The sequence below is a fragment of the Staurois parvus genome, unplaced genomic scaffold (assembly GCF_062004578.1).
Source record: "Staurois parvus isolate SC_StPar_1 unplaced genomic scaffold, SC_StPar_1.0 ptg001428l, whole genome shotgun sequence".
NCBI lineage: Eukaryota > Metazoa > Chordata > Amphibia > Anura > Ranidae > Staurois > Staurois parvus.
The window spans coordinates 609,816-635,279 of record NW_028319224.1 but is presented as its reverse complement, the minus strand read 5'-3'; the positions used below and the strand labels follow the sequence as shown (position 1 = coordinate 635,279).

At 45.8% G+C, this 25,464-nt stretch overlaps 1 protein-coding gene across 1 annotated transcript in view; it reads right to left on the bottom strand.

The window, feature by feature from the left end:
• SLIT1 (slit guidance ligand 1) overlaps positions 1 to 25,464 on the bottom strand; it is a 615,356-nt gene that overhangs the window by 166,181 nt on the left and 423,711 nt on the right. Inside the window, exons 9-11 of the mRNA XM_089662084.1 lie at positions 24,452 to 24,599; positions 17,405 to 17,476; positions 7,020 to 7,091 (exon numbers count right to left, since the gene is read on the bottom strand). Coding sequence (XP_089518210.1) covers positions 7,020 to 7,091; positions 17,405 to 17,476; positions 24,452 to 24,599 — 292 coding nt within the window. The remainder of the gene's footprint in view (positions 1 to 7,019; positions 7,092 to 17,404; positions 17,477 to 24,451; positions 24,600 to 25,464) is intronic.

The following is a 25,464-nucleotide window of genomic DNA, read 5'->3' as shown; positions in this document are numbered from 1 at the left end:
GGAGGGGGGGCTCTGATGTGAAGGGGCACCTCTGATATGAGGGACTTTCTGATGTAAAAGGGAGACACTGATATGAAGGGGGGCCTTTGTTGTGATGGGGAAACATCTGATATTATAGGGGTGACCTCTGTATAAAGGGGGCCTCTGATGTGAAGGGGGGAATTGATGTAATGGGGGGACTTCTGATGCAAATGGGAACCGCTGATATAAAGGGCGGCCATTGATGTGATGCAGAAACGTCTGATATTATAGGGGTGACCTCTGTATAAAGGGGGCCTCTAAAGTGAGTGGGGGGCCTTTGAAGTGACGGGGAGACTTCTGATGTTATGGGGGTGACCTATGTATAAGGGGGGGGGCTCTAATGTAAAGAGGGGCCTCTGATGTGAAGGGGGGTCTCTGATGTAATGGATGGACTTCTGATGCAAAAGGGAACCACTGATATAAATGGCGGCCTTTGATGTGATGGGGAAACGTCTGATATTATAGGGGTGATCACTGTATAAAGGGGGCCTCTGATGTGATGGGGAGACTTCTGATGTTATGGGGGTGACCTCTATATAAAGGGGGGCTCTAATTTAAAGAGGGGCCTCTCATGTGAATGTGGGACTTCTGATGTAAATGGGAACTACTGATATGAAGGACCTTTGATGTGATGGGGAAACTTCTGATATTATAGGGGTGACCTCTGTATAAAGGGGGCCTCTTATGTGAAGGGAGGCTTCTGGTGGAAAGGGGGGCCTCTGATGTGAGTGGGGGGACTTCTGATGTAAATTGGAACCACTGATATAAAATGGGGCCTTTGATGTGATGGGGAAACTTCTGATATTATAGGGGTGACCTCTGTATAAAGGAAGGGGGCCTCTGATGTGAATGGGGGGGGCTTTGATGTGATGGGGAGACTTCTGTTATGGGGGTGACCTCTGTATAAAGGGGCCTCTGATATGAATGGGGGCTTTGATGTGATGGGGAGACTTCTGATGTTATGGGGGTGACCTCTGTATAAAGGGGGTGCTCTGATGTAAAGAGGGGCCTCTGATGTGAGGGGGGGGGGACTTCTGATGTAAATAGGAACCACTGATATGAAGGGAGGCCTTTGATGTGATGGGGACACTTCTGATATTATAGGGGTGACCTCTGTATAAAGGAGGAGGGGGGCTCTGATGTGAATTGGGGGCCTTTCATGTGATGGGGAGACTTTTGATGTTATGGGGGTGACCTCTGTATAAAGGGGGGGCTCTGATGTAAAGCGAGGCCTCTGATGTGAATGGGGGGGGGACTTCTGATGTAAATAGGAACCACTGATATGAAGGGAGGCCTTTGATGTGATGGGGACACTTCTGATATTATAGGGGTGACCTCTGTATAAAGGAGGAGGGGGGCTCTGATGTGAAGGGGGGCCTCTGATGTGGGGGGGGGGGGGGGCTTCTGATGTGAATGGCAACCACTGATATGAAGGGAGGCCTTTGATGTAAATGGGAACCACTGAGATGAAGGGGGGCCTTTGATGTAAATGGGAACCACTGATATGAAGGGGGGCCTTTGATGTAAATGGGAACCACTGAGATGAAGGGAGGCCTTTGATGTAAATGGGAACCACTGATATGAAGGGGGGCCTTTGATGTAAATGGGAACCACTGATATGAAGGGGGGCCTTTGATGTAAATGGGAACCACTGATATGAAGGGGGGCCTTTGATGTAAATGGGAACCACTGATATGAAGGGGGGCCTTTGATGTAAATGGGAACCACTGATATGAAAGGGGGCCTTTGATGTAAATGGGAACCACTGATATGAAGGTGGGCCTTTGATGTAAATGGGAACCACTGATATGAAGGGGGGCCTTTGATGTAAATGGGAACCACTGATATGAAGGGGGGCATTTGATGTAAATGGGAACCAGTGAGATGAAGGGGGGCCTTTGATGTAAATGGGAACCACTGATATGAAGGGGGGCCTTTGATGTAAATGGGAACCACTGATATGAAGGGGGGCCTTTGATGTAAATGGGAACCACTGAGATGAAGGGAGGCCTTTGATGTAAATGGGAACCACTGATATGAAGGGAGGCCTTTGATGTAAATGGGAACCACTGAGATGAAGGGGGGCCTTTGATGTAAATGGGAACCACTGATATGAAGGGGGGCCTTTGATGTAAATGGGAACCACTGATATGAAGGCGGGCCTTTGATGTAAATGGGAACCACTGACATGAAGGGGGGCCTTTGATGTAAATGGGAACCACTGATATGAAGGGAGGCCTTTGATGTAAATGGGAACCACTGATATGAAGGCGGGCCTTTGATGTAAATGGGAACCACTGACATGAAGGGGGGCCTTTGATGTAAATAGGAACCACTGAGATGAAGGGAGGCCTTTGATGTGATGGGGACACTTTTGATATTATGGGGGTGACCTCTGTATAAAGGAAGGGGGCCTCTGATGTGAAGGGGGGGGGTGATTTAAAGTCAATACCATCAAGGTGGTGGTGTGCACCATCCAAGTAACATTCACATTTTTTACATTTTAAACTGGGGTTCCCCAAGGTTCTGCATACTTATGAAGGGTGCCGCAACTGCAAAAAGGTTTGTCTGCCGTGCTTCCCTCCTCTGGGGCCCCCACACTGTCTGGAGTTGGGACCCGGCTACCAAAGGCACCCAGAAATGTCATGCAATATGAATAGCAATAGGTTGATGCAATCAATACATCTGCGATCCTCCTAAACGTAGAATCTAACAGAGATCCGCTTTCCTATTATTCGGCGAGAGAGAGTTTTAATATTTTTTTATTATTTTTGCGAATTTTTCAGTTCATCTGTCATCACAAACTCGAGCTCTGCGGAGTGGATGCACAAAATACCCGAATTAGAGTGATTTCTATAATCAAGCCATAATTATTTCCCAGAATAAGGAAAAGATTAACAAATTATTTAATGGTCATGGGTTCCCATGCTGGTAAATGATAATTGCTTTCAATCTGTGATACCTTCTGAATGGAATATAACAGACACCAGGGGGAAGTTCTATTAATAATGGTGCGAACGTTCCAGGCGCGGGCTATTTTTAGCTCCGCTAATTAAGGCGCCATGTGTGAAGATGTAAATATACATATTAGATATAATTTGCAGCTCTTCCGAAGTGGTCATGATGATAATTAATGATCTCTGCTAACCTGAGCCGGTGGAGAAGCCCGCTTCTGAATGTGACACCGATGGACGCCTTTCATGAAGATCCGGTGTAAATGGCTCAGGAACCGTCAGTGTTAGATTCCTTTGTATCTGCTTTGGTTCATTTGTGATCCATTGGATCAGCAGAATGTACAGAGCAGGGGTGGACTGACAACTCATGGGGCCCCCGGGAAATTGGGTGATCATGGGGCCCCCGTGTCCTTGCCCAAACTCAAAAAAGCCTATGAAAAAGGTACCAAGGGCATCTCATGGGGCCCCCTACTGACCCCGGGCCCTTGGGCAGTGCCCGAGTTTCCAAATGGTCAGTCTGCCCCTGGTACAGAGTAACGTTGGGATCTACTTCACTGGACATGCAAGGATTGTTTGGGGAGGAAATTGCTTCAAAATGTGGATTTGGACACACTTTTTAAAGCTCTCTGAATACCAACCAAAGCCCCTCTCACTAAATAGCATGGTTACCTTCCAGTCCTGTTCGCACGTTGCGTTTGCTTGGCTTCAGAAATGATCCCCCATGTCACGTTCTTGGTGCTTCAAAACATCTCTAAAGCTTCCATAGAAGTCTATGACAATGCTCGCTGACAGCACCTGCAGCTTTTGGGGGACTTTTATTCAGAGTTAGCTTGGCTTTGTTTTGGAGGTATGAGATATCCCAGGATGCACTGGGAAACCAACAAATGAACCGGAAAGATGTCGCCAGCAGTCACTTCCGGTTTATATATTCTGGGAGTGTCTGGTGCAGACGTCACATCTGGCGTGCAGCGAGGAGCAGCAGGAAGGTGAGTGGGGACTGGACTGCAGCAGAGCTACTAGCAGATGGCACACATAGGAATGCTACAGCGGAAGGTGAACAAGGACCGCAGAGAGAGGACTGAGTGGTGGAGGATCATTAGAGCTGGGGAACAGGAGAAACTAGCAATGTCACATGTGGTGTGTTGTGTAGGAGCAATATAGTAGGAGATGAGCGGGGACCAGAAATAAAGGAGGATCAGCAAACCAGAGGATCAACAGAGCTGGGGGTTACTACTGAGTGGAGGATCAGCAGAGCAGGCTATTACTACTGAGGGGGGGATCAGCACAGCTGGGTGTTACTACTGAGCGGGGGATCAGCAGAGCTGGGGGTTACTACTGAGGGGGGGATCAGCAGAGCTGGGGGTTACTACTGAGGGGGGGATCAGCAGAGCTGGGGGTTACTACTGAGGGGGGATCAGCAGAGCTGGGGGTTACTACTGAGCGGGTGATCAGCAGAGCTGGGGGTACTACTGAGGGGGGATCAGCAGAGCTGGGGGTTACTACTGAGCGGGGGATCAGCAGAGCTGGGGGTTACTACTGAGCGGGTGATCAGCAGAGCTGGGGGTACTACTGAGGGGGGATCAGCAGAGCTGGGGGTTACTACTGAGCGGGGGATCAGCAGAGCTGGGGGTACTATTGAGGGGGGATCAGCAGAGCTGGGGGTTACTACTGAGGGGGAATCAGCAGAGCTGGTGGTTACTACTGAGTGGGGGATCAGCAGAGCTGGGGGTTACTACTGAGCAGGGAATCAGCAGAGCTGGGGGTTACTACTGAGCAGGGGATCAGCAGAGCTGGGGGTTACTACTGAGTTGGGGATCATCAGAGCTGGGGGTACAACTGAGCAGTGGATCTGCTGATCTGCGTTCAGAGGTGGGTGTGGGGCGGAGACAACAGATGATGCTTGGAGGTGGGCATGGGGTGGAGACAAAAGATGATGCTTGGAGGTGGGCATGGGACGGAGACAGGAGATGGTGTTCAGAGGTGGGCATGGGGCAAAGACAAGCGATGGTGTTCAGAGGTGGGCATGGGGCGGAGACAAGAGATGGTGTTCAGAGGTTAGCATGGGGTGCAGAAAAGAGATGGTGTTCAGAGGTGGGCATGGGGCGCAGACAAGAAATTGTGTTCAGAGGTGAGCATGGGGCAGAGACAAGAGATGGTGTTCAGAGGTGGGCATGGGGCGCAGACAAGAGATGGTGTTCAGAGGTGGGTAAGGGGTGCAGACAAGAGATGGTGTTCGGAGGCGGGCATAGGGTGGAGACAAGAGATGGTGTTCAGAGGTGGATATGGGGTGGAGACTAGAGATGGTGTTCAGAGGTGGGTATGGGGTGGAGACTAGAGATGGTGTTCAGAGGTGGGTATGGGGTGGAGACTAGAGATGGTGTTCAGAGGTGGGTATGGGGTGGAGACTAGAGATGGTGTTCAGAGGTGGGTATGGGGTGGAGACAGGAGATGGTGTTCAGAGGTGGGTATGGGGTGAAGACAAGAGATGATGTTCAGAGGTGGACATTGGATGGAGACAAGAAATGGTGTTCAGAGGTGGGCATGGGGCGCAGACAAGAGAAGGTGTTCAGAGGTGGGCATGGAGCAGCGACAGGAGATGGTGTTCAGAGGTGGGCATGGGGCAGAGACAGGAGATGGTGTTCAGAGGTGGGTATGGGTGGAGACAAGAGATGGTGCTTGGAGGTGGGCATGGGGTGCAGACAAGAGATAGTGCTTGGAGGTGGGCATGAGGCGGAGACAAGAGATGGTGTTCAGAGGTGGGCATGGGGTGCAGACAAGAGATGGTGTTCAGAGGTGGACATTGGGTGGAGACAAGAGATGGTGTTCAGAGGTGGGCATGGGGCGCAGACAAGAGATGGTGTTCAGAGGTGGACATTGGGTGGAGAAAAGAGATGGTGTTCAGAGGTGGGCATGGCGTTGAGACAGGAGATAGTGTTCAGAGGTGGGCATGGGGCGCAAACAAGAGATGGTGTTCAGAGGCGGACATGGGGCGCAGACAAGAGATGGTGTTCAGAGGTGGGCATGAGGAGCAGACAAGAGATGGTGTTCAGAGGTGGACATGGGGAGCAGACAAGAGATGGTGTTCAGAGGTGGACATTGGGTACAGACAAGAGATAGTGCTTTGAGGTGGGCATGGGGCAGAGACAAGAGAGGGTGTTCTGCGGTGGACATTGGGTGGAGACAAGAGATGGTGTTCAGAGGTGGGCATGGGGTGCAGACAAGAGATGGTGCCCGGAGGTGGGTAGTGGGCGGAGACAAGAGATGGTGTTCGGAGGTGGGTAGTGGGCGGAGACACAGGGTTACTCTGGGGAGGAGGAGAGTATCTGCACATATGTATATTTACATCTATTGTGTGTATTCAGCTATTTTGTGTGGAGTTCATCCTTAATCCTCCTACTGCAGAGCCCTCTGTGCTGCGGCACCGGAAGGCAAGTGCCATAAGCTCATTGGAGAACAAGACACATTGCCGCATGCGAAATTAATTGAAGGTATCAATTTTTCAATAACGTTAATAATCAGCTTTAGCACAAGTCTTCACTTACGCGGCGGCAGTAATAAAGCCGTCCTATTACCGCCAATCAAGATAAGGCACTTCCTCAAATCTATTTCACAGGTTTGTAAATCACGGAGCATTTTCCTGGACTTTTTAATTACGGCTTCTCCGCCTGACGTTCTAATTAACATGAAAGGGAAAAGCTGCCGAATCTCATCAATTTCCAGCTCGCAGAAAGCGAGCCGCATTAAAATTCACATTTTCCGGTGCAGCCATCCCAAACATCACAGTATTAAAAGGGCCTCTCCTGAGTAAATGGCTTCATGCCGTCACCGTACGATAGGAGATATTTATTTTCCCAGTGTAAAAATGCTCCGCGTTTAATACCGCCGTAAATGTAATTCTGAAATAGAAATTACATTAAAATCTGCATTACATAAAGAGAGAGAGAGGGAAAGTCTGCCGGCGAGCGACATGAGATCATGCATTCCAGATATGCCTGGCCCGGTAATTTAATTTGGTTTGGTAGCCCCGTTCTAAATTCGACTTACAGGGAATTAAGTGAGCGGAGGCCGTGGAAAGCGTCGGGGGCAATCTCCGAGATCTGGTTGTTGCTGAGGTCTCTGGAAAACAATAATGAAGAAAACGAGATGAAATGGATGTAGCAAATAAAACTTGGTCATGTACAACGGCGGCTGGCGACCTTACCGCGAGCTCCTGGCCAATCCACCTACTCAATGATCAGACATCACAGGAAAAAAAGACAACATAAAATATCCTAGAAAAGCTGGCCATACCGGTCAGAACGTTCCTTCTTGCCTTCATCAAGCCCCTAAAGTGCCCCTACGCTGCATCTGAGCACCACAAATCAAAAAGGCTATTTGATTTTTAATATTCAAAGCAAACTCCCCCCATCCATCCATGCTTCCATGTTTTATTTTGCGGAGAAATCACTTTGCCCAGTCGGCCATCTTGAGCCAGGGCAAATGATTCGTTTGGTCATGCACAACCGTGGCTGGTGACCTTACCACGAGCTCCTGGCCAGTCCTACGCTGCATCTGAGCACCACAAATCAAAAAGGCTTTTTGATTTTTAATATTCAAAGCACATTCCCCCCATCCATCCGTGCTTCCATGTTTTATTTTGCAGAGAAATCACTTTGCCCAGTCGGCCATCTTGAGCCAGGGCAAATGATTCATTTGGCCATGTACAACCGCGGCTGGTGACCTTACCGCGAGCTCCTGGCCAATCCGCCTACCCAATGATCAGACATCACGGACTCCACGCCATTTCTATGGGTGCATGGGGTTCCACTTAAAATCCATACCAGACCAAAGGGCTTGGTATGGATTTAGGGGGATCCCGACACATTTTTGTTGGCATGGGGTTCCACTTAAAATCCATTCCAGACCAAAGGGTTTGGTATGGATTGTGGGGGACCCCCACACATTTTTGTTGGCATGGGGTTCCCTTCAAAATCCATACCAGACCAAAGGGCTTGGTATGGGTTTTGGGGGACCCCCACACATTTTTTTGGCATGGGGTCCCCTTCAAAATCCATACCAGACCAAAGGGCTTGGTACAGGGGTGGACTGACAAGTCATGGGGCCCCCGGGCAATAGGGGATTATGGGGCCCCCGTGTCCTCGGCCACACCCAAAAAAGCCTATGAAAAAGCCTATAAAAAGGTAGCAGGGGCATCTCATGGGGCCCCCTACTGACACCGACCCCTCAGGTAGTGCCCGAGTGCTCGAATGGTCAGTCATGGCTTGGTATGGATTTGGGGGACCCCCACACATTTGTTTTTTTGGCATGGGGTCCCCTTCAAAATCCATACCAGACCAAAGGCCTGGCTTAGTTTGGGGGCCCCCCCAGTATTTTTTAATACTGGCTCCTTTGTTTAAGTTCTGCTGTCAGCAGGGAATCATCACTGATAGCGTTGTTAGGAAGCTGGCAGGTGTCGGCTCCTTAACAACCGATTACAGCAGGGATGAGTCACTGGTTGTTAAGACGCTGGGGGGTTCCGGCTCCTAACAACCAAAGCCCAGGAAACTTTGCTAAAGTAATAAACAACAAGAGTGGGAAAAAAACGCATCGGAATGCACCAAACACGCATCAGAAAACACATGTAAACGCACATGCAGTGGGGCACCTGGAACACATCTGGACTGCGTTTCTGTGGTGTGAACCGACCTCGACAACTGATTCCGCTTTAAAATTTCAGATCTTTGGTTGCAACAATGTTTTTTTTTGCTTTCTTTTTGTTTTTCATTTTATGCTCCTCTGCCTTCCTATGTTTTATAATTGCTACAATCTATTATAATACATTTGAATCTGATTACTAGACACCAATCTAACCTTATCTCCAGGGGAAAGGAGATCTTTCTACTTCCTGTAACTTTGCATTCAGCAATAAAAAAAATGTCCAGATTTATTAAACAGATTTTATTACAACTCGATATGATACCCTGAAGCGCTGCTCAACGTGCTGAATGGTGCTACTCCGGTGATCCACTACTTGCTGGAATGCTCATCTAAAAAGCTTGCAAAGTGAAGGGGCAGCACACTGGAAGCTCAGTGCAATGACTGCGAGAAACCGTCTTGCTCCTCCTTAAACCATGCCCCCCAATGCGTTTCGCTCCGCCCTCGGGGCTTAGTCATATGACTAAGCCCCAGGAGAGGGGAGAAATGCATTTGGGGCATGGTTTAAGGAGGAGCCGAAGCCGCTTCTCACAGTCATCACATGCTGAGCTGCTAGTGTGTCATGCCCTCCCATATGATTAAACCCTCAGGGGCCGGACGAAACGCATCAGGGCATGGTGTTAGGAGGAGCCGAGGCTGAGGCATCCCATAGTAAGCTGCTGGTGTTGCAGGTTTTTTTTTTCACGATATACACAATTTTTTTCTCCTAGGCTCCTCCTGAGACCATGCCCCTTGATGCACTTCACCCAACCTCCGGGGTTTAGTTATATGACTAAGCCCCAGTGGCAAGGCAAAACGCATCATGACGTGGTCTTAGGAGGAGACGAAGCTGAGGCCACTTCTCACAGTCATCACATACTGGGCTACCAGTGCCTGATGCCCTCCCATATGACTAAGCCCCCACAGGGTGGGATGAAATGCATCAGTGTGTCAACGTCCTACCTTTCCTCAGAGCTTGTGCATCCCATGTGCTGGTGTCCATCTTGGGTTTCTGCAAAGCATGGTGGGAACCTTTATGCCTTCAGGCTTCTGCGGCTCCTCCTCAGAAGGGTGTGGTTCATCACATTTAAGCCTGCTGTCTGCAAATGCTCTCTGCATTCGTGTCTTGTGTGTTAGTGTTGCAATAGCTCTGTTTATACTCTCATGACTCTCCTGGAATCTGACTCGGCTTTTGACTAGACCATTCTCTGCGTTTTCCTTTGATCTGACCTCCCGTTGCTGAACCCGGCCTGTGACCCATTATTCTTGTCTACTCTTCTGTACCGTTTGTCCCGTTGTTGTCGACCCGGCCTGCCCGACTACGCTATTGTCTGATCTGGTTCCTACCAGCTACACGCCATTGGCGGCGGCCATTACCGCAGCTGGGGTGTCTCGGGGGCCGCAACCTGGTTCCTGGCTGTGTCAAGTCCATCCCCACCATCAGGGGCCCTGGTGAAGGGCAGCCTGGGACTTAGACTCCGCGCCCTGAGGGACTCCGGTCTGTGGGTGGTGGTTGTCGTCAGTCAGTGCGTGACCCTGCCACTAGGCCTGCCTGTCCGTTCCTCAGCTCCTGCCCTGGCATCGTGTTTGGAGAAGCCAAAGCTGAGACCGCTTCTCACAGTCATCCCATAGTAAGCTGCGGGTGTTGCAGGTTTTTTTTTACAATATATACAATTTTTTCCTCCTAGGCTCCTCTTTAGACCACGCCCCTTGATGCACTTGACCCCACCTCTGAGGTTTAGTTATATGTCTAAGCCCCGGGGGTAAGGTGAAACGTATCAGTACGTGGTCTTAGCAGGAGACGAAGCTGAGGCCACTTCTCACAGTCATCATATACTAGGCTACCAGTGTCTGATGCCCTCCCATATGACTAAGCCTCCCCGGGGTGGGACGAAACGCATCAGGGGCATCAGGTTAGGAGAAGCCAAAGCTGAGACCGCTTCTCACAGTCATCATATAGTAAGCTGCTGGTGTTGCAGGTTTTATTGCAATATATACATTTTTTTCCTCCTAGGCTCCTCCTAAGACCATGCCCCTTGATGTACTTGACCCCACCTCTGAGGTTTAGTTATATGTCTAAGCCCCGGGGGTAAGGTGAAACGTATCAGTACGTGGTCTTAGCAGGAGTTGAAGCTGAGGCCACTTCTCACACTCATCACATACGGTATTGCCGGTGTGCGGCGCCTTCACATTGCAGGTTATATTACAACATATACAATTCTTTCCTCCTAGGCTCCTCCTAAGACCATGTCCACTGACACGTTTCGCTCCACCCCTGAGGCTTAGTCATATGACTAAGCCACTGGGGTGAGTTGAAACACATCAAGGGGTGTGGTCTTAGGCGTAACCGAAGTTGAGGCCACTTTTCGCAGTAATCACATGTCCAGTTGCCAGAGTGGAGCGCCTTCATTGCAGGTTTTATTACAATGCATACAATTTTTCCCAAACAAAAACCACATTCACAGAATTGGGTTCGAAAAAAAAAATTGTTCAAGAAAAATCAGCTCATTCGAATTTCCTTTTCACCGCTACAGTTGAAACATTCCGGAGCAAAAATTTATGAACAAAATTCTACCGGTGTATGGCCAGCTTAGAGCTACTCAGAATAAAAGTTAAATAAAAACTTCAATAGAAAAAAAAATTGAACTGGCAATTGCGATTTTTCACTTTTTTTATTAAACTATGTATCATTTTTAACCTTCAGGGTTTGTAAAAGATCCCATACGATACATTTTCTAAAATCACAGGACAGATAGAATAAAAAATAGTGCTACTTATTTTGTTGGTCTCATGATGGTTGAGCAAATGAGTGTCAACCTTTCCTTCTAGGCTCCTCCTAAGACCACGCCTACTGATGTGCTTCGCCCTGCTCTTGAGGCTTACTCATATGTCTAAGCCCCGGAGGCGAAACACATCAAGGGGTGTGGTCTTAGTTGTAGCCGAGGCAGCTTTTCACAGTAATCACATACTGAGCTGCCAGAGTGGGGCGCCTTTCACATTGCAGGTTTTATTACAATGCATACAATTTTTCCCTAACAAAAACCACATTCACAGAATTGGGTTCGAAAAAAAAAATTATTCAAGAAAAATCTGCTCCTTTAAATTTCCTTAAAGTTGACACATTCCAAAACACAAATTTATGAGCAAAATTCTACCGGTGTATGGCCAGCTTAAAAGTTAAATTACAACTTTAATAGAAAAAAACTCTTTTACTGCCAGGCAATGTGCACCATTTTTTTCACTTTAAAAAAAAAATGTATAATTTTCAACCTTCAGAGTTTGTAAAAGATCCCATACTATACATTATTCTAAAATCACAGGACAGATAGAATACAAAATGGTGCTACTTATTTTGTTGGTCAACAAATGAGTGTCAACCTTAGGGCTCTATATAATGATGGATATACGAGGTGGTATCAAAAAGTTTTGAGACTAGTTTTGTAACAGATCGCACAGATACAGGGAATGCCGACCTTTATAAGTCAGTGTGCCAAAAGACATTGTCCTGTGTACATCAGGAGCTGCACAACTGGTGCTATTCTGATCACGTGCGTTACCATGTTTGCTATTTCATCATGGACAGCAAGTTGGAACAAAGAGAAAATGTGAAATTCTGCGTGAAACCCGCACACCCAAGTTTCGTCACCGGTAATGATCATGAAGGACGGGTCATCCCGGCATGCTGACGGAGTTCTTGTCAAATTTTGATGGGGTTTTCCTTCTACTCCTGGGCCATAAGCCTGGGGATGAACTTGCCAGCAACAACACAGCGCATGTTCCGATCACAGGTGAGGATCTCCTGGACTGTTCTGTATGACACTCCGACAATGGCAGCAACGTTGTGGATTGTTCTCCGGCGATCATCATGCCCAAGTTGCCGAACGGTTTCGACATTTTTGGGGGTTTAGCTTGTTGAAGATTTTCCTGATCTCTCGTTATCTTCCAGTGATGTTCTTCCGCTTTTGAAGCACGTGCCTCTCAAAACACCTCGAGGACTCATTGCCAAATGTCTCTGTGGTAGTATTTGCTCAGTTTCACGCAGAAATTCAAATTTTCTCTTGGTTCTAACTCGCTGTCCATGATGAAACAGCAAACGTGGTAACCCATGTGGTCAGAATAGCACCAGTTACACAGCTCCTGATGTACACAGGACGATGTCTTTTGGCACACCAACTTACGAAGGTTGGTGCTTCCTGTGACTGTACGTGCAGCCTTGTGCTGCCATCTGTTGGCGTGTTACAAAACTAGTCTCGAAACTTTCTGATACTGCCTTGTATCTGTGCTATGCAGCAATGGTTCCGGGGGCACTGATGGCTGAAAGGGGTAATAAAGGAATCATTTGCATGACTCCATCAATTTACCCGTAAGCAAATAGCTTCCAGTTTTCGGGTTTTGTGCTGAAGGAAAGGACACGTGACTACCTGGTATGAGGCAACGCTGGATCTCCAAGTATTTTAGGGGTGGGCTTCATACATAGATGTTGGCACACAGGGGCGGACTGAGAACTCATGGGGCCCCAGGGCAGTAAGGGATCATGGGGCCCGTGTCCTTGCCCAAACTCAAAAAAGCCTATGAAAAAGGTACCAGGGGCATCTCATGGGGCCCCCTACTGACCCCGGGCCATCAGGCAGTGCCCGAGTTTCCAAATGGTCAGTCCGCCCCTGTTGGCACAGCAACCTCAGGATGCTCACTGGGAGCCAACATTGCGTCTCTCTCCACCTGCTTCCTACTTGCCCCTCAGTATTACTTACTGGCCTTTCGGGCTAAAAGCATGGCAGAGAAGTTTGAAGGACAGGCAGAGAACCGACGGGCTAAGCAATTAACTTCATTCTGCCGCCGTCCTCTCTGCAGGAGACGGCTGCTTAGGAAAGAGGAGAAAATACATCGGCATGACATTTGAAGAATATGCAATTAAAGCGAATTTCTGACTTCTTTGGGACTTTGGGAGACTTTAGCTGAGACATATTCCTAATTAGTGAATGAAGGCACTAATCAGGTGGCATTTACAACTGAATGTCCCAAACGCAACGTCACCCACAAGGGTCAACTTAGGATGCCAATCCAAAGTTCTAAAGTAGTGAGGGAGGCAATCAGTTGAAGCCGTGACAGGAATGAGGAACAATAAAGCTAGGCAGAGAAAACTAATGGGTAACAATACGCCTAAGTAGAGTTATCGAGAGAGGAGCAATATCTAGGGGGTAACAATAAGGCTAAATGGAGTTAAATGGGGGGGTTACAGAAAGGTTAAGTAGGTTTAACTGGGGGTAACAATAAGATTAGATAAGTTATCTAGGGGGTAACAGTCAAGTTAAGTAGTGTTATCATGGGGGTAACAAGAAGGCTAAGTTGAGTTAAATAGAGGGTAACAACAGGAATAATTACAGGTAACAAGGGAGTAACAATAAAGCTAAGTAGAGTTAACTAGAGGGTAACAATAAGGTGAAGTTGGGGTAACTAGAGGGTAACAATAAGGTGAAGTTGGAGTAACTAGAGGGTAACAATAAGGTGAAGTTGGGGTAACTAGAGGGTAACAATAAGGTGAAGTAGGGGTAACTAGAGGGTAACAATAAGGTGAAGTTGGGGTAACTAGAGGGTAACAATAAGGTGAAGTAGGGGTAACTAGAGGGTAACAATAAGGTGAAGTTGGGGTAACTAGAGGGTAACAATAAGGTGAAGTTGGAGTAACTAGAGGGTAACAATAAGGTGAAGTTGGGGTAACTAGAGGGTAACAATAAGGTGAAGTAGGGGTAACTAGAGGGTAACAATAAGGTGAAGTAGTGGTAACTAGAGGGTAACAATAAGGTGAAGTTGGGGTAACTAGAGGGTAACAATAAGGTGAAGTAGGGGTAACTAGAGGGTAACAATAAGGTGAAGTTGGGGTAACTAGAGGGTAACAATAAGGTGAAGTTGGAGTAACTAGAGGGTAACAATAAGGTGAAGTTGGGGTAACTAGAGGGTAACAATAAGGTGAAGTAGGGGTAACTAGAGGGTAACAATAAGGTGAAGTAGGGCTAACTAGAGGGTAACAATAAGGTGAAGTTGGGGTAACTAGAGGGTAACAATAAGGTGAAGTAGGGGTAACTAGAGGGTAACAATAAGGTGAAGTTGGGGTAACTAGAGGGTAACAATAAGGTGAAGTTGGAGTAACTAGAGGGTAACAATAAGGTGAAGTTGGGGTAACTAGAGGGTAACAATAAGGTGAAGTAGGGGTAACTAGAGGGTAACAATAAGGTGAAGTAGGGGTAACTAGAGGGTAACAATAAGGTGAAGTTGGGGTAACTAGAGGGTAACAATAAGGTGAAGTTGGGGTAACTAGAGGGTAACAAGAAGGTAAAGTTGGGGTAACTAAAGGGTAACAATAAGGTGATGTTGGGGTAACTAGAGGGTAACAATAAGGTGATGTTGGGGTAACTAGAGGGTAACAATCAGATTAAGTAAAGTAAAGTATTTACCTAAAGGGAAAAATAAGGTAAAGTAGAGTTAACTAGTGGGGTAAGGATAGTTAATTGGGGCACTAAGAAGGGATCTTCCAACATTAATCGTAGAGCTAACTAAGGAGTAACAATAAGGCTAAGAAGGGTTAACAATGAGGCCAAGCAGAGGTACAGTAGCTTGGAGGTAACAATACGGTTAAGCAGAGAAAGCTAGGGGGTAACAATGGGGTTAAGTAGAGGTAACTAGGGGGGTAAGGATAGTTAATTGGGGCACTGAGAAGGGATCTTTCAACATTAATCGTAGAGTTAACTAAGGAATGACAATAAGGCTAAGTAGGGTTAACTAGGGGGTAACAATGAGGTTAAGTAAAGGCAACTAGGGGGTAACAATACAGTTAAGCTGAGGTAGCTAGGGGGTAACAATACAGTTAAGCTGAGGTAGCTAGGGGGTAACAATACAGTTAAGCTTAGGTAGCTAGGGGGGTAACAATACAGTTAAGCTGAGGTAGCTAGGGGGGTAACAATACGGTTAAGCTGAGGTAGCTAGGGGGTAACAATACAGTTGAGCTGAGGTAGCTAGGGGGGTAACAATACAGTTAAGCTGAGGTAGCTAGGGGGTAACAATACAGTTAAGCTGAGGTAGCTAGGGGGTAACAATACAGTTAAGCTGAGGTAGCTAGGGGGGTAACAATACAGTTAAGCTGAGGTAGCTAGGGGGGTAACAATACGGTTAAGCTGAGGTAGCTAGGGTGTAACAATGAGGTTAAGTAGAGGCAACTAAGGGGTAACAATGAGGTTAAGTAGAGGTAGCTAGGGGGTAACAATTCAGTTAAGTAGAGACAGATAGGGGGTAACAATGAGGTTAAGTAGAGGCAACTAGGGGGTAGCAATGAGGTTAAGTAGAGGCAACTAGGGGGTAACAATGAGGTTAAACAGAGGAAGCTATGGGGTAAAAATGAGGTTAAGCAGAGGTAGCTAGGGGGTATCAATGAGGTTAAGTAAAAGGCAACCAGGGGGTAGCAATGAGGTTACGCAGAGGTAGCTAGGGGGTAACAATACGGTTAAGCTGAGGTAGCTAGGGGTAACAATGAGGTTAAGTAGAGGTAGCCAGGGGGTAACAATGCAGTTAAGCTGAGGTAGCTAGTGGGGTAAGGATAGTTAATTGGGGCACTAAGAAGGGATCTTTGAACATTAATCGTAGAGTTAACTAAGGAATAACAATACGGCTAAGAAGGGGTAACAATGAGGTTATGTAGAGTTATCTAGAGGGTAACAATAAGGTGAAGTTGGGGTAACTAGGAGGTAACAATACAGTTAAGAAGAGGTAACTAGAGGATAACAAGAAGGTAAGCAGAGTAAACTAGAGGGTAACAAGAAGGTAAGTAGAGTAAACTAGAGGGTAACAAGAAGGTAAGTAGAGTAAACTAGAGGATAACAAGAAGGTAAGTAAAGTAAACTAGAGGGTAACAAGGAGGTAAGTAGAGTAAACTAGAGGGTAACAAGGAGGTAAGTAAACTAGAGGGTAACAAGAAGGCAAGTAGAGTAAACTAGAGGGTAACAAGAAGGTAAGTAGAGTAAACTAGAGGGTAACAAGAAGGTAAGTAGAGTAAACTAGAGGGTAAGAAGAAGGTAAGTAGAGTAAACTAGAGGGTAACAAGATGGTAAGTGGAGTAAACTAGAGGGTAACAAGAAGGTAAGTAGAGTAAACTAGAGGGTAAGAAGAAGGTAAGTAGAGTAAACTAGAGGGTAACAAGAAGGTAAGTAGAGTAAACTAGAGGGTAACAAGAAGGTAAGTAGGGTAAACTAGAGGGTAACAAGAAGGTAAGTAGGGTAAACTAAGGAGTACCAATAAGGCTAAGCCGAGCTAACGAGGGAAGAACAGTGAGGTGAAGTAGAACCAACTAGGGGGTAGCAGCAATCAGGTTACACAGAGTTAATTATGGGGTAACAATAAAGTAAAGTTAACTAGAGGGTAACAATCAGATTCAGTAGATTTAACTAAAGGGAACAATGAGGTTCAGCAGAGTTAACTAGTAGGGTAACAATCAGGCTAGGCAGAGTTAATTGGGGACTAAGAAGGGATATTCCAACATTGATCATTGTATACTTCGATGTATTTATAAAAGGTTGACATATCTACATTCTCTGCAATTAGTGTGAAGGCGATAAATGCCGCATCACAGCCAGCACCATCTAGCGGTCGTACCACATTATGGCCAGTAGATGGTGCTGAGTATAACAGAAAATAAGTATGCTCCTGCTTGCCATCTAGTGGTCACATTGTGGCATGTCGTGAAATCAGTTACAGCTTTGGGTACTTACATCCTGCGCAGTTTCTTGTATGGAGAGAACGCTCCGGGGGGTACAGACTTGATCCCATTCTGCTCCAAGCGTCTGAAGAGAAGGTAAGATATAATGAAAATAAAATCAGAGCCAGGCTATTATTTTTAGAGCTGCGGATTACAGAATAGGCTGCACTTGCACTCATTTTCAACACAGATACAGCATTTTTCTTTACAGCGGATTCAAAACATGGCGCCATCTCAATTTCATCCGTCAAAAAGAACAAATCCTAAAATCCACGAGGTCATATTTCTTAGAAATATTCAGTGAGACCTTTATAGATGATAACAGGAAAGGAAACCAATAATTAGTGAAAGCTAAACATCCATCCGACTCCGACCTCCGACTCCGACCTTCTGAGTTGCAGCCCAGGACATGCAAGCTAGTAAAGTCACAGAAGAGTCAGGTGGACTGATGTGTGCCCTTGCCTGAGCATAATTATAGGGAACCTTCACCATACTTCACACAGTATCAGTCAGACTTTACATATTTACCACAAAGGAACCCACCAAATCATTTTCAGGTCACTCATAGGGAACCCTTACTAATACCAATTCATTGGTGGTCAGTGGGAAGAATGTTCCTTACATTAGTGGTCAGTGGGAAGAATGCCCCTTACATTGGGGGTCAGTGGGAAGAATGCCCCTTACATTGGTGATCAGTGGGAAGAATGTCCCTTACATTGGTGGTCAGTGGGAAGAATGTCCCTTACATTGGAGGTCAGTGGGAAGAATGTCCCTTACATTGGGGGTCAGTGGGAAGAATGTCCCTTACATTGGGGGTCAGTGGGAAGAATGTTCCTTACATTGGGGGTCAGTGGGAAGAATGCTTCTTACATTGGTGATCAGTGGGAAGAATGCCCTTTACATTGGGGGTCAGTGGGAAGAATGCCCTTTACATTGGGGGTCAGTGGGAAGAATGCCCTTTACATTGGGGGTCAGTGGGAAGAATGTCCCTTACATTGGGGGTCAGTGGGAAGAATGCCCTTTACATTGGGGGCCAGTGGGAAGAATGCCCTTTACATTGGGGGTCAGTGGGAAGAATGTCCCTTACATTGGGGGTCAGTGGGAAGAATGCTTCTTACATTGGTGATCAGTGGGAAGAATGCCCTTTACATTAGGGGTCAGTGGGAAGAATGCCCTTTACATTGGGGGTCAGTGGGAAGAATGTCCCTTACATTGGGGGTCAGTGGGAAGAATGTCCCTTACATTGGCGGTCAGTGGGAGAATGTCCCTTACATTGGGGGATCAGTGGGAAGAATGTCCCTTACATTGGGGGTCAGTGGGAAGAATGTCCCTTACATTGGGGGTCAGTGGGAAGAATGTCCCTTACATTGGTGGTCAGTGGGAAGAATGTCCCTTACATTGGGGGTCAGTGGGAAGAATGTCCCTTACATTGGGGGTCAGTGGGAAGAATGTCCCTTACATTGGTGGTCAGTGGGAAGAATGTCCCTTACATTGGGGGTCAGTGGGAAGAATGTCCCTTACATTGGGGGTCAGTGGGAAGAATGCCCCTTACATTGGTGATCAGTGGGAAGAATGTCCCTTACATTGGTGGTCAGTGGGAAGAATGTCCCTTACATTGGTGGACAGTGGGAAGAATGCAGATGTAAAGGGGAACTCTGCTGGTTCAGATGTAAAGGGGGAACTCTGCGGATTCTGATATAAGCTGGGGAGTCTTTCACGTAAACTAATCAATATACACTTATTGGGATTTTTGTTTTACCAAAGACAAGAAGCAGAATACATTTTGGCCTAAATTAATGAAGAAATTTGATCTTTTACATTTTTCTATGGGTATGTTTAAAAAAAAAAAAAAAAAAATCAAATCCACCCAAAAGAAAGCTCTATTTATGGGGGGAAAAAATGACACATTTCATTTATGTGCAGTGTTGCGTGACCACGCAATAGCCAGTTAAAGTAAACCAGCGCCGTATCGCAAAAAATGGCCTGGTCAGGAAGGGGTTAAAGCTTTTTGGAGGTCAAGTGGCCACTTTACCTAAACTAAACTTTAAAAAAATATTTGAAAGTACAACTTTCTCTTTTTGAACTCTCAGGAGCACAACTGGACTAAAAAGACCCTTCCAGCAACTTTTCAATGACAACAAAATTCCAAAAGATTCCCCTTGTTTCCATAATGGCCGTAAGAGACCCAATCATCAATGTCAGATGTACCGGATGGTACATGTAGGAATAGGCAAATTATTTTCATATCAAATGTGCTGAAGCCATCTGTAGAATTTTGACTATTTAACTTCAACTACTTATTTTGGGGAAAAAAGACCCTTCCAGCAACTTTTTACTGACAACAAAATTCCAAAAGATTCCCCTTGTTTCCATAATGGCCGTAAGAGACCCAATCATCAATGTCAGATGTACCAGATGGGAGCTTCCGACTGTTCATGTAGGAATAGGCAAATCATTTTCACAGCAAATGTGCTGAAGCCATCTGTAGAATTTGGACTATTTAACTTCAACTACTTATTTTGGGGAAAAAAGACACTTCCAGCAACTTTTTAACTATAACAAAATTCCAAAAAATTCCCTTTCTCTCAATAATGGTTGTAAGAGAGCCACCATCAATGTCAAATGTACCGGATGGGAGCTACCGATTATCCATGTAGAAATAGGCAAATTATTTTCATTAATTTTTTCGGATTAGCCCCGCAAATGTGCTGATGCCATCTGTGGAATTTTGACTATTTAACTTCAGCGACTTATTTTGGGCAAAAAGACCATTCCAGCAACTATTTAACTATAGCAAAACTCCAAAAGATTCCCTTTCTCTACATAGTGGTCGTAAAAGGGCCAACTATCAATGTCAAATGTATCGGATGGGAGCTACCGATTGTTCATGTAGGAATAGGCAAATTATTTTCATTAATTTTTTCGGATTAGCCCCGCAAATGTGCCATAGCCATCTGTAGAATTTTGACTATTTAACTTCAACTACTTATTTTAGGCAAAAAAGACCCTTCCAGCAACTTTTTAACTATAACAAAACTCAAAAAGATTCCCTTTCTCTACATAGTGGCCGTAAAAGGGCCAACCATCAATGTCATATGTACCGGGATGGGAGCTAGTGGCTGTTCATGTAGGAATAGGCAAATTATTTTCATAGCAATTGGGCTGAAGCCTTCTGTAGAATTTTGACTATTTAACTTCAGCGACTTATTTTGGGCAAAAAGACCCTTCCAGCAACTTTTTAACTAAAACAAAACTCAAAAAGTTTCCCTTTCTCTCTATAAAGGTCTTAAGAGAGCCAACCATCTATGTCAAATGTACCGGATGGAAGCTACCGATTGTTCATGTAGGAATAGGCAAATTATTTTCATTAATTTTTTCGGATTAGCCCCGCAAATGTGCTGAAGCCATCTGTAGAATTTTGACTATTTAACTTCAACTACTTATTTTGGGCAACTTTTTAACTATCACAAAACTCCAAAAGTTTCCCTCTCTCTCCATAAAGGTCATAAGAGAGCCAACCATCAATGTCAGATGTACCGGATGGGAGCTACCGATTGTTCATGTAGGAATAGGCAAATTATTTTCATAAATTTTTTCGGATTAGCCCCTCAAATGTGCCAAAGATAATCTGTAGAATTTTGACTATTTAACTTCAATTACTTATTCTGGGCAAAAAGACCCTTCCAGCAACTTTTTAACTATAACAAAACTCAAAAAGATTCGCTTTCTCTACATAGTGGCCGTAAAAGGGCCAACCATCGTGGTCAAATGTACTGGATGGGAGCTGCTGACTGTTCATGTAGGAATAGGCAAATTATTTTCATAGCAAATGTGCTGAAGCCTTCTATAGAATTTTGACTATTTAACTTCAGCGACTTATTCTGGGCAAAAAGACCCTTCCAGCAACTTTTTAACTAAAACAAAACTCAAAAAGTTTCCCTTTCTCTCTATAAAGGTCTTAGGGGAGACAACCATTGATGTCAAATGTACCGAATGGGAGCTACCGATTGTTCATGTAGGAATATGCAAATTAATTTCATACATTTTTTCGGATTATCCCCGCAAATGTGCCATAGCCATCTGTAGAATTTTGACTATTTAACTTCAACTACTTATTTTAGGCAAAAAAGACCCTTCCAGCAACTTTTTAACTATAACAAAACTCAAAAAGATTTGCTTTCTCTACATAGTGGCCCTAAAAGGGCCAACCATCGTTGTCAAATGTACCGGATGGGAGCTACTGACTGTTCATGTAGGAATAGACAAATTATTTTCATAATTTGTTTCTGATTAGCCCCTCAAATGTGCCAAAGATAATCTGTAGAATCTTGACTATTTAACTTCAATTACTTATTCTGGGCAAAAAGACCCTCCAGCAACTTTTTAACTATAACAAAACTCAAAAAGATTCGCTTTCTCTACATAGTGGCCGTAAAAGGGCCAACCATCAATGTCAAATGTACTGGATGGGAGCTACTGACTGTTCATGTAGGAATAGGCAAATTATTTTCATAATTTTTTTCTGATTAGCCCCTCAAATGTGCCAAAGATAATCTGTAGAATTTTGACTATTTAACTTCAGCGACTTATTCTACGCCATAACCAGATTTCCACGTCAAGCCTATATTCCGAGCAACAAGAGCGGCAGGAAAGTAATTTTCTAGATAATAGACAGGTATTACTCCTAAATGACTAATCTTGGCTTTCATAGCTAATTTCCGATTACCAAGATTGCTTTTACATGAAGAGTTCGGTCACCTTTGAAAGTGCCCTTCTTAAAGCCTCAAAAAGCCCCCCTGGGATTCGCTAATTAATATCTCGCGCTAAGTGTCCCGAGACGGCGATGCGCGGAGAAGAGGTGATGTGTCAGCTGTGCCCATGGAGCACAATGACCTGACTCAACACTCCCATCAATTACATTTCGGAGATGTCAGCAGGAGCCCATGTAATGATTTGGTGTTATAATAAAGCGCGTTCAATGTTTTTCAGCTCGGCTGACTCTTCCGGCTGTTGGATCGCAGCTGCGTATTAAGTGAAGTCACCGGAGCCCCGGAGCGGACTGGACAGTGGAGGAGATCAGCTGTAACAGAGAGCCCTGGTGGTAATTACAGGAGGAAATGGGGCCTCCCCGTTCTTCTGCAACACATGGCGAGGCAGGCCTCTGTTCGGCTTCCAGGAGCCTCACGGTCATTTAACTTTACAAGGGGCGATGAATCAGTGTCTGTCAAGCGCTTGTGTTGCACAGTAGCACGTCTAGGAAGTCTGTAAAAAAAAAAAAGGTGGAAAACAACACCTGCTTACACCGCTGTTAGACCGCGGGCTCAGACTATGGAGTCATCCATATCCGAAGGGTCTCCATGACTCAAGAAGCTCTGACTGAAGAAGGTGACTATACAAGGCAGATTCCACTTCCCATCAGAATTAATAAATGCGCCTATATTGCAAAAAAGAAAAATGGGTGGTTCTCAAAAAATGTTTTGCATTGGAGCCCAGAAAGTGTTGCAACCGCGTTTCGAAATATGGAGATGCCCAATCCCAACGCACAGTTTCCTAAAAGAAATGGCTGTATGCATAGGTGGGTGCTGCAGCGACCGTCGGCTGGAACCGAGCGGAGTCAACGTAGAGAAATGTCACCAGCACACCAAGGATCTCCATTGTGGGTTCTGAAAAGGCTTTAATGAAGTTACAGCAAGGCAACGTTTCGGAGTCTTGCAGGGCCCCTTCATCAGGCAATGTGACCATCGAAATATGGAGGACCTTCAGTTAAGCTAGCAGGCAAGGCCCAAGCTTGAAAATGATGGTTCCCAGGGAGAGCTCCTTCAGTGTGTCCTCCTCCTTCTCCCACTGACCACCAATGTAACAAGGGGGATTCTTCCCACTGACCTCCAATGTAAGGGACATTCTTCCCACTGACCACCAATGTAAGGAGCATTCTTCCCACTGACCACCAATGTAAGGAGCATTCTTCCCACTGACCACCAATGTAAGGGACATTCTTCCCACTGACCCCCAATGTAAGGGACATTCTTCCCACTGACCACCAATGTAAGGAGCATTCTTCCCACTGACCACCAATGTAAGGGACATTCTTCCCACTGACCACCAATGTAAGGAGCATTCTTCCCACTGACCACCAATGTAAGGGACATTCTTCCCACTGACCACCAATGTAAGGAGCATTCTTCCCACTGACCCCCAATGTAAGGGACATTCTTCCCACTGACCACCAATGTAAGGAGCATTCTTCCCACTGACCACCAATGTAAGGGACATTCTTTCCACTGACCACCAATGTAAGGAGCATTCTTCCCACTGATCACCAATGTAAGGGACATTCTTCCCACTGACCACCAATGTAAGGGACATTCTTCCCACTGACCCCAATGTAAGGGACATTCTTCCCACTGACCACCAATGTAAGGAGCATTCTTCCCACTGACCACCAATGTAAGGGACATTCTTCCCACTGACCACCAATGTAAGGAGCATTCTTCCCACTGACCCCCAATGTAAGGGACATTCTTCCCACTGACCCCCAATGTAAGGGACATTCTTCCCACTGACCACCAATGTAAGGGACATTCTTCCCACTGACCCCCAATGTAAGGGACATTCTTCCCACTGACCCCCAATGTAAGGGACATTCTTCCACTGACCTCCAATGTACGGGACATTCTTCCCACTGACCACCAATGAAAGGAGCATTCTTCCCACTGACCTCCAATGTAAGGGACATTCTTCCCACTGACCCTCAATGTAAGGAACATTCTTCCCACCGACCACCAATGTAGGGAGCATTCTCCCTACTTATAGCCAATATAAGGAGTATTCTTCCCTCTGACCACCAATGAATTATCCTTACCGAGGGCCACCACTGTAGAGAGGGTATTTTTCCCACTAACACCTGATAAATTGGTTTTAAAAGGGGTTCCCCAAGATCTGGAAATTATTTTAAGGGTTCCTCTGGGGTAAAAAGGTTGGGAAAGGTCAAAAATAGTAGCTTGCATTTTTCCCTCAGCACAGGTTTCATTTATAAAGAATAAAAACAGGAAAAACTTACATCTCGGTCATAGTTTCTGGGAGGTTAGCTGGAATCGCTGTGAGACCTTTTCCTCTGCAATCCACGATACCATTGCTGCAGGTACACATTGCTGGACAGGAGCCGATGGAAAGGCTGCAGATCTGACTGCTAGTAGGATCTGTCTGACCTGTAAAAAGAACAAAGGATGAAGAGTGCAGCAGACATTCCGAGGGCAGACAGCAAGAAGAGGCCATGAATCAAAGGAGGTCTACACAAAAAAACAGGATGAAAAACAGGGCTGCAAAGTTTATTAAAGCAAGAGTTATTTCTATAGAATATGATCATAGAGTTATTGTGACAGATCAATAATCAATATGATCCTCAAGTCAGGAGAGGAACAGAAACAAACATCTGTCTGTGTTATTCATGAAGGAGTCATCAGACCCTTAGACATAGCATGGAAACTACTGTATGCATTGCACAACTGGTAAACTTCCCTTGGCAATAATGTTTGGAAGGCAGCCATTCTCAACCAGGGTTCCTCCAGAGGTTTCCAGGGGTCCTTGAGTCCTGATTGACTTCCCATTTCATGTTGCCTGCATGGTCCCAGATCCAAAAACACCTGGCAGATCCAGTGACATGACACCAATGATCTTTTTATCTATCTGTAGGGGTGGCATTGTGACCACCAATGTAAGGAGGGGTATTCTTCCCAATGACCACCAATATAAGGGGCATTCTTCCCACTGACCACCAATGTAAGGGACATTCTTCCCTGACTACCAATGTAAGGGACATTCTTCCCTGACTACTAATGTAAGGAGCATTCTTCCCACTGACCCCCAATCTAAGGAGTTTTCTTCCCAATGACCACCAATTTGAGGAGCATTTTTCCCACTGATCACCAAAGTAAGGAGTTTTCTTCCCAATGACCACCAATTTAAGAAGCATTCTTCTGAATGACCACCAATATAAGGGGAATTCTTCCTGACTCCCAATGTAAGGAGCATTCTTCCCACTGACCCCCGATGTAAGGGGCATTCTTCCCAGTA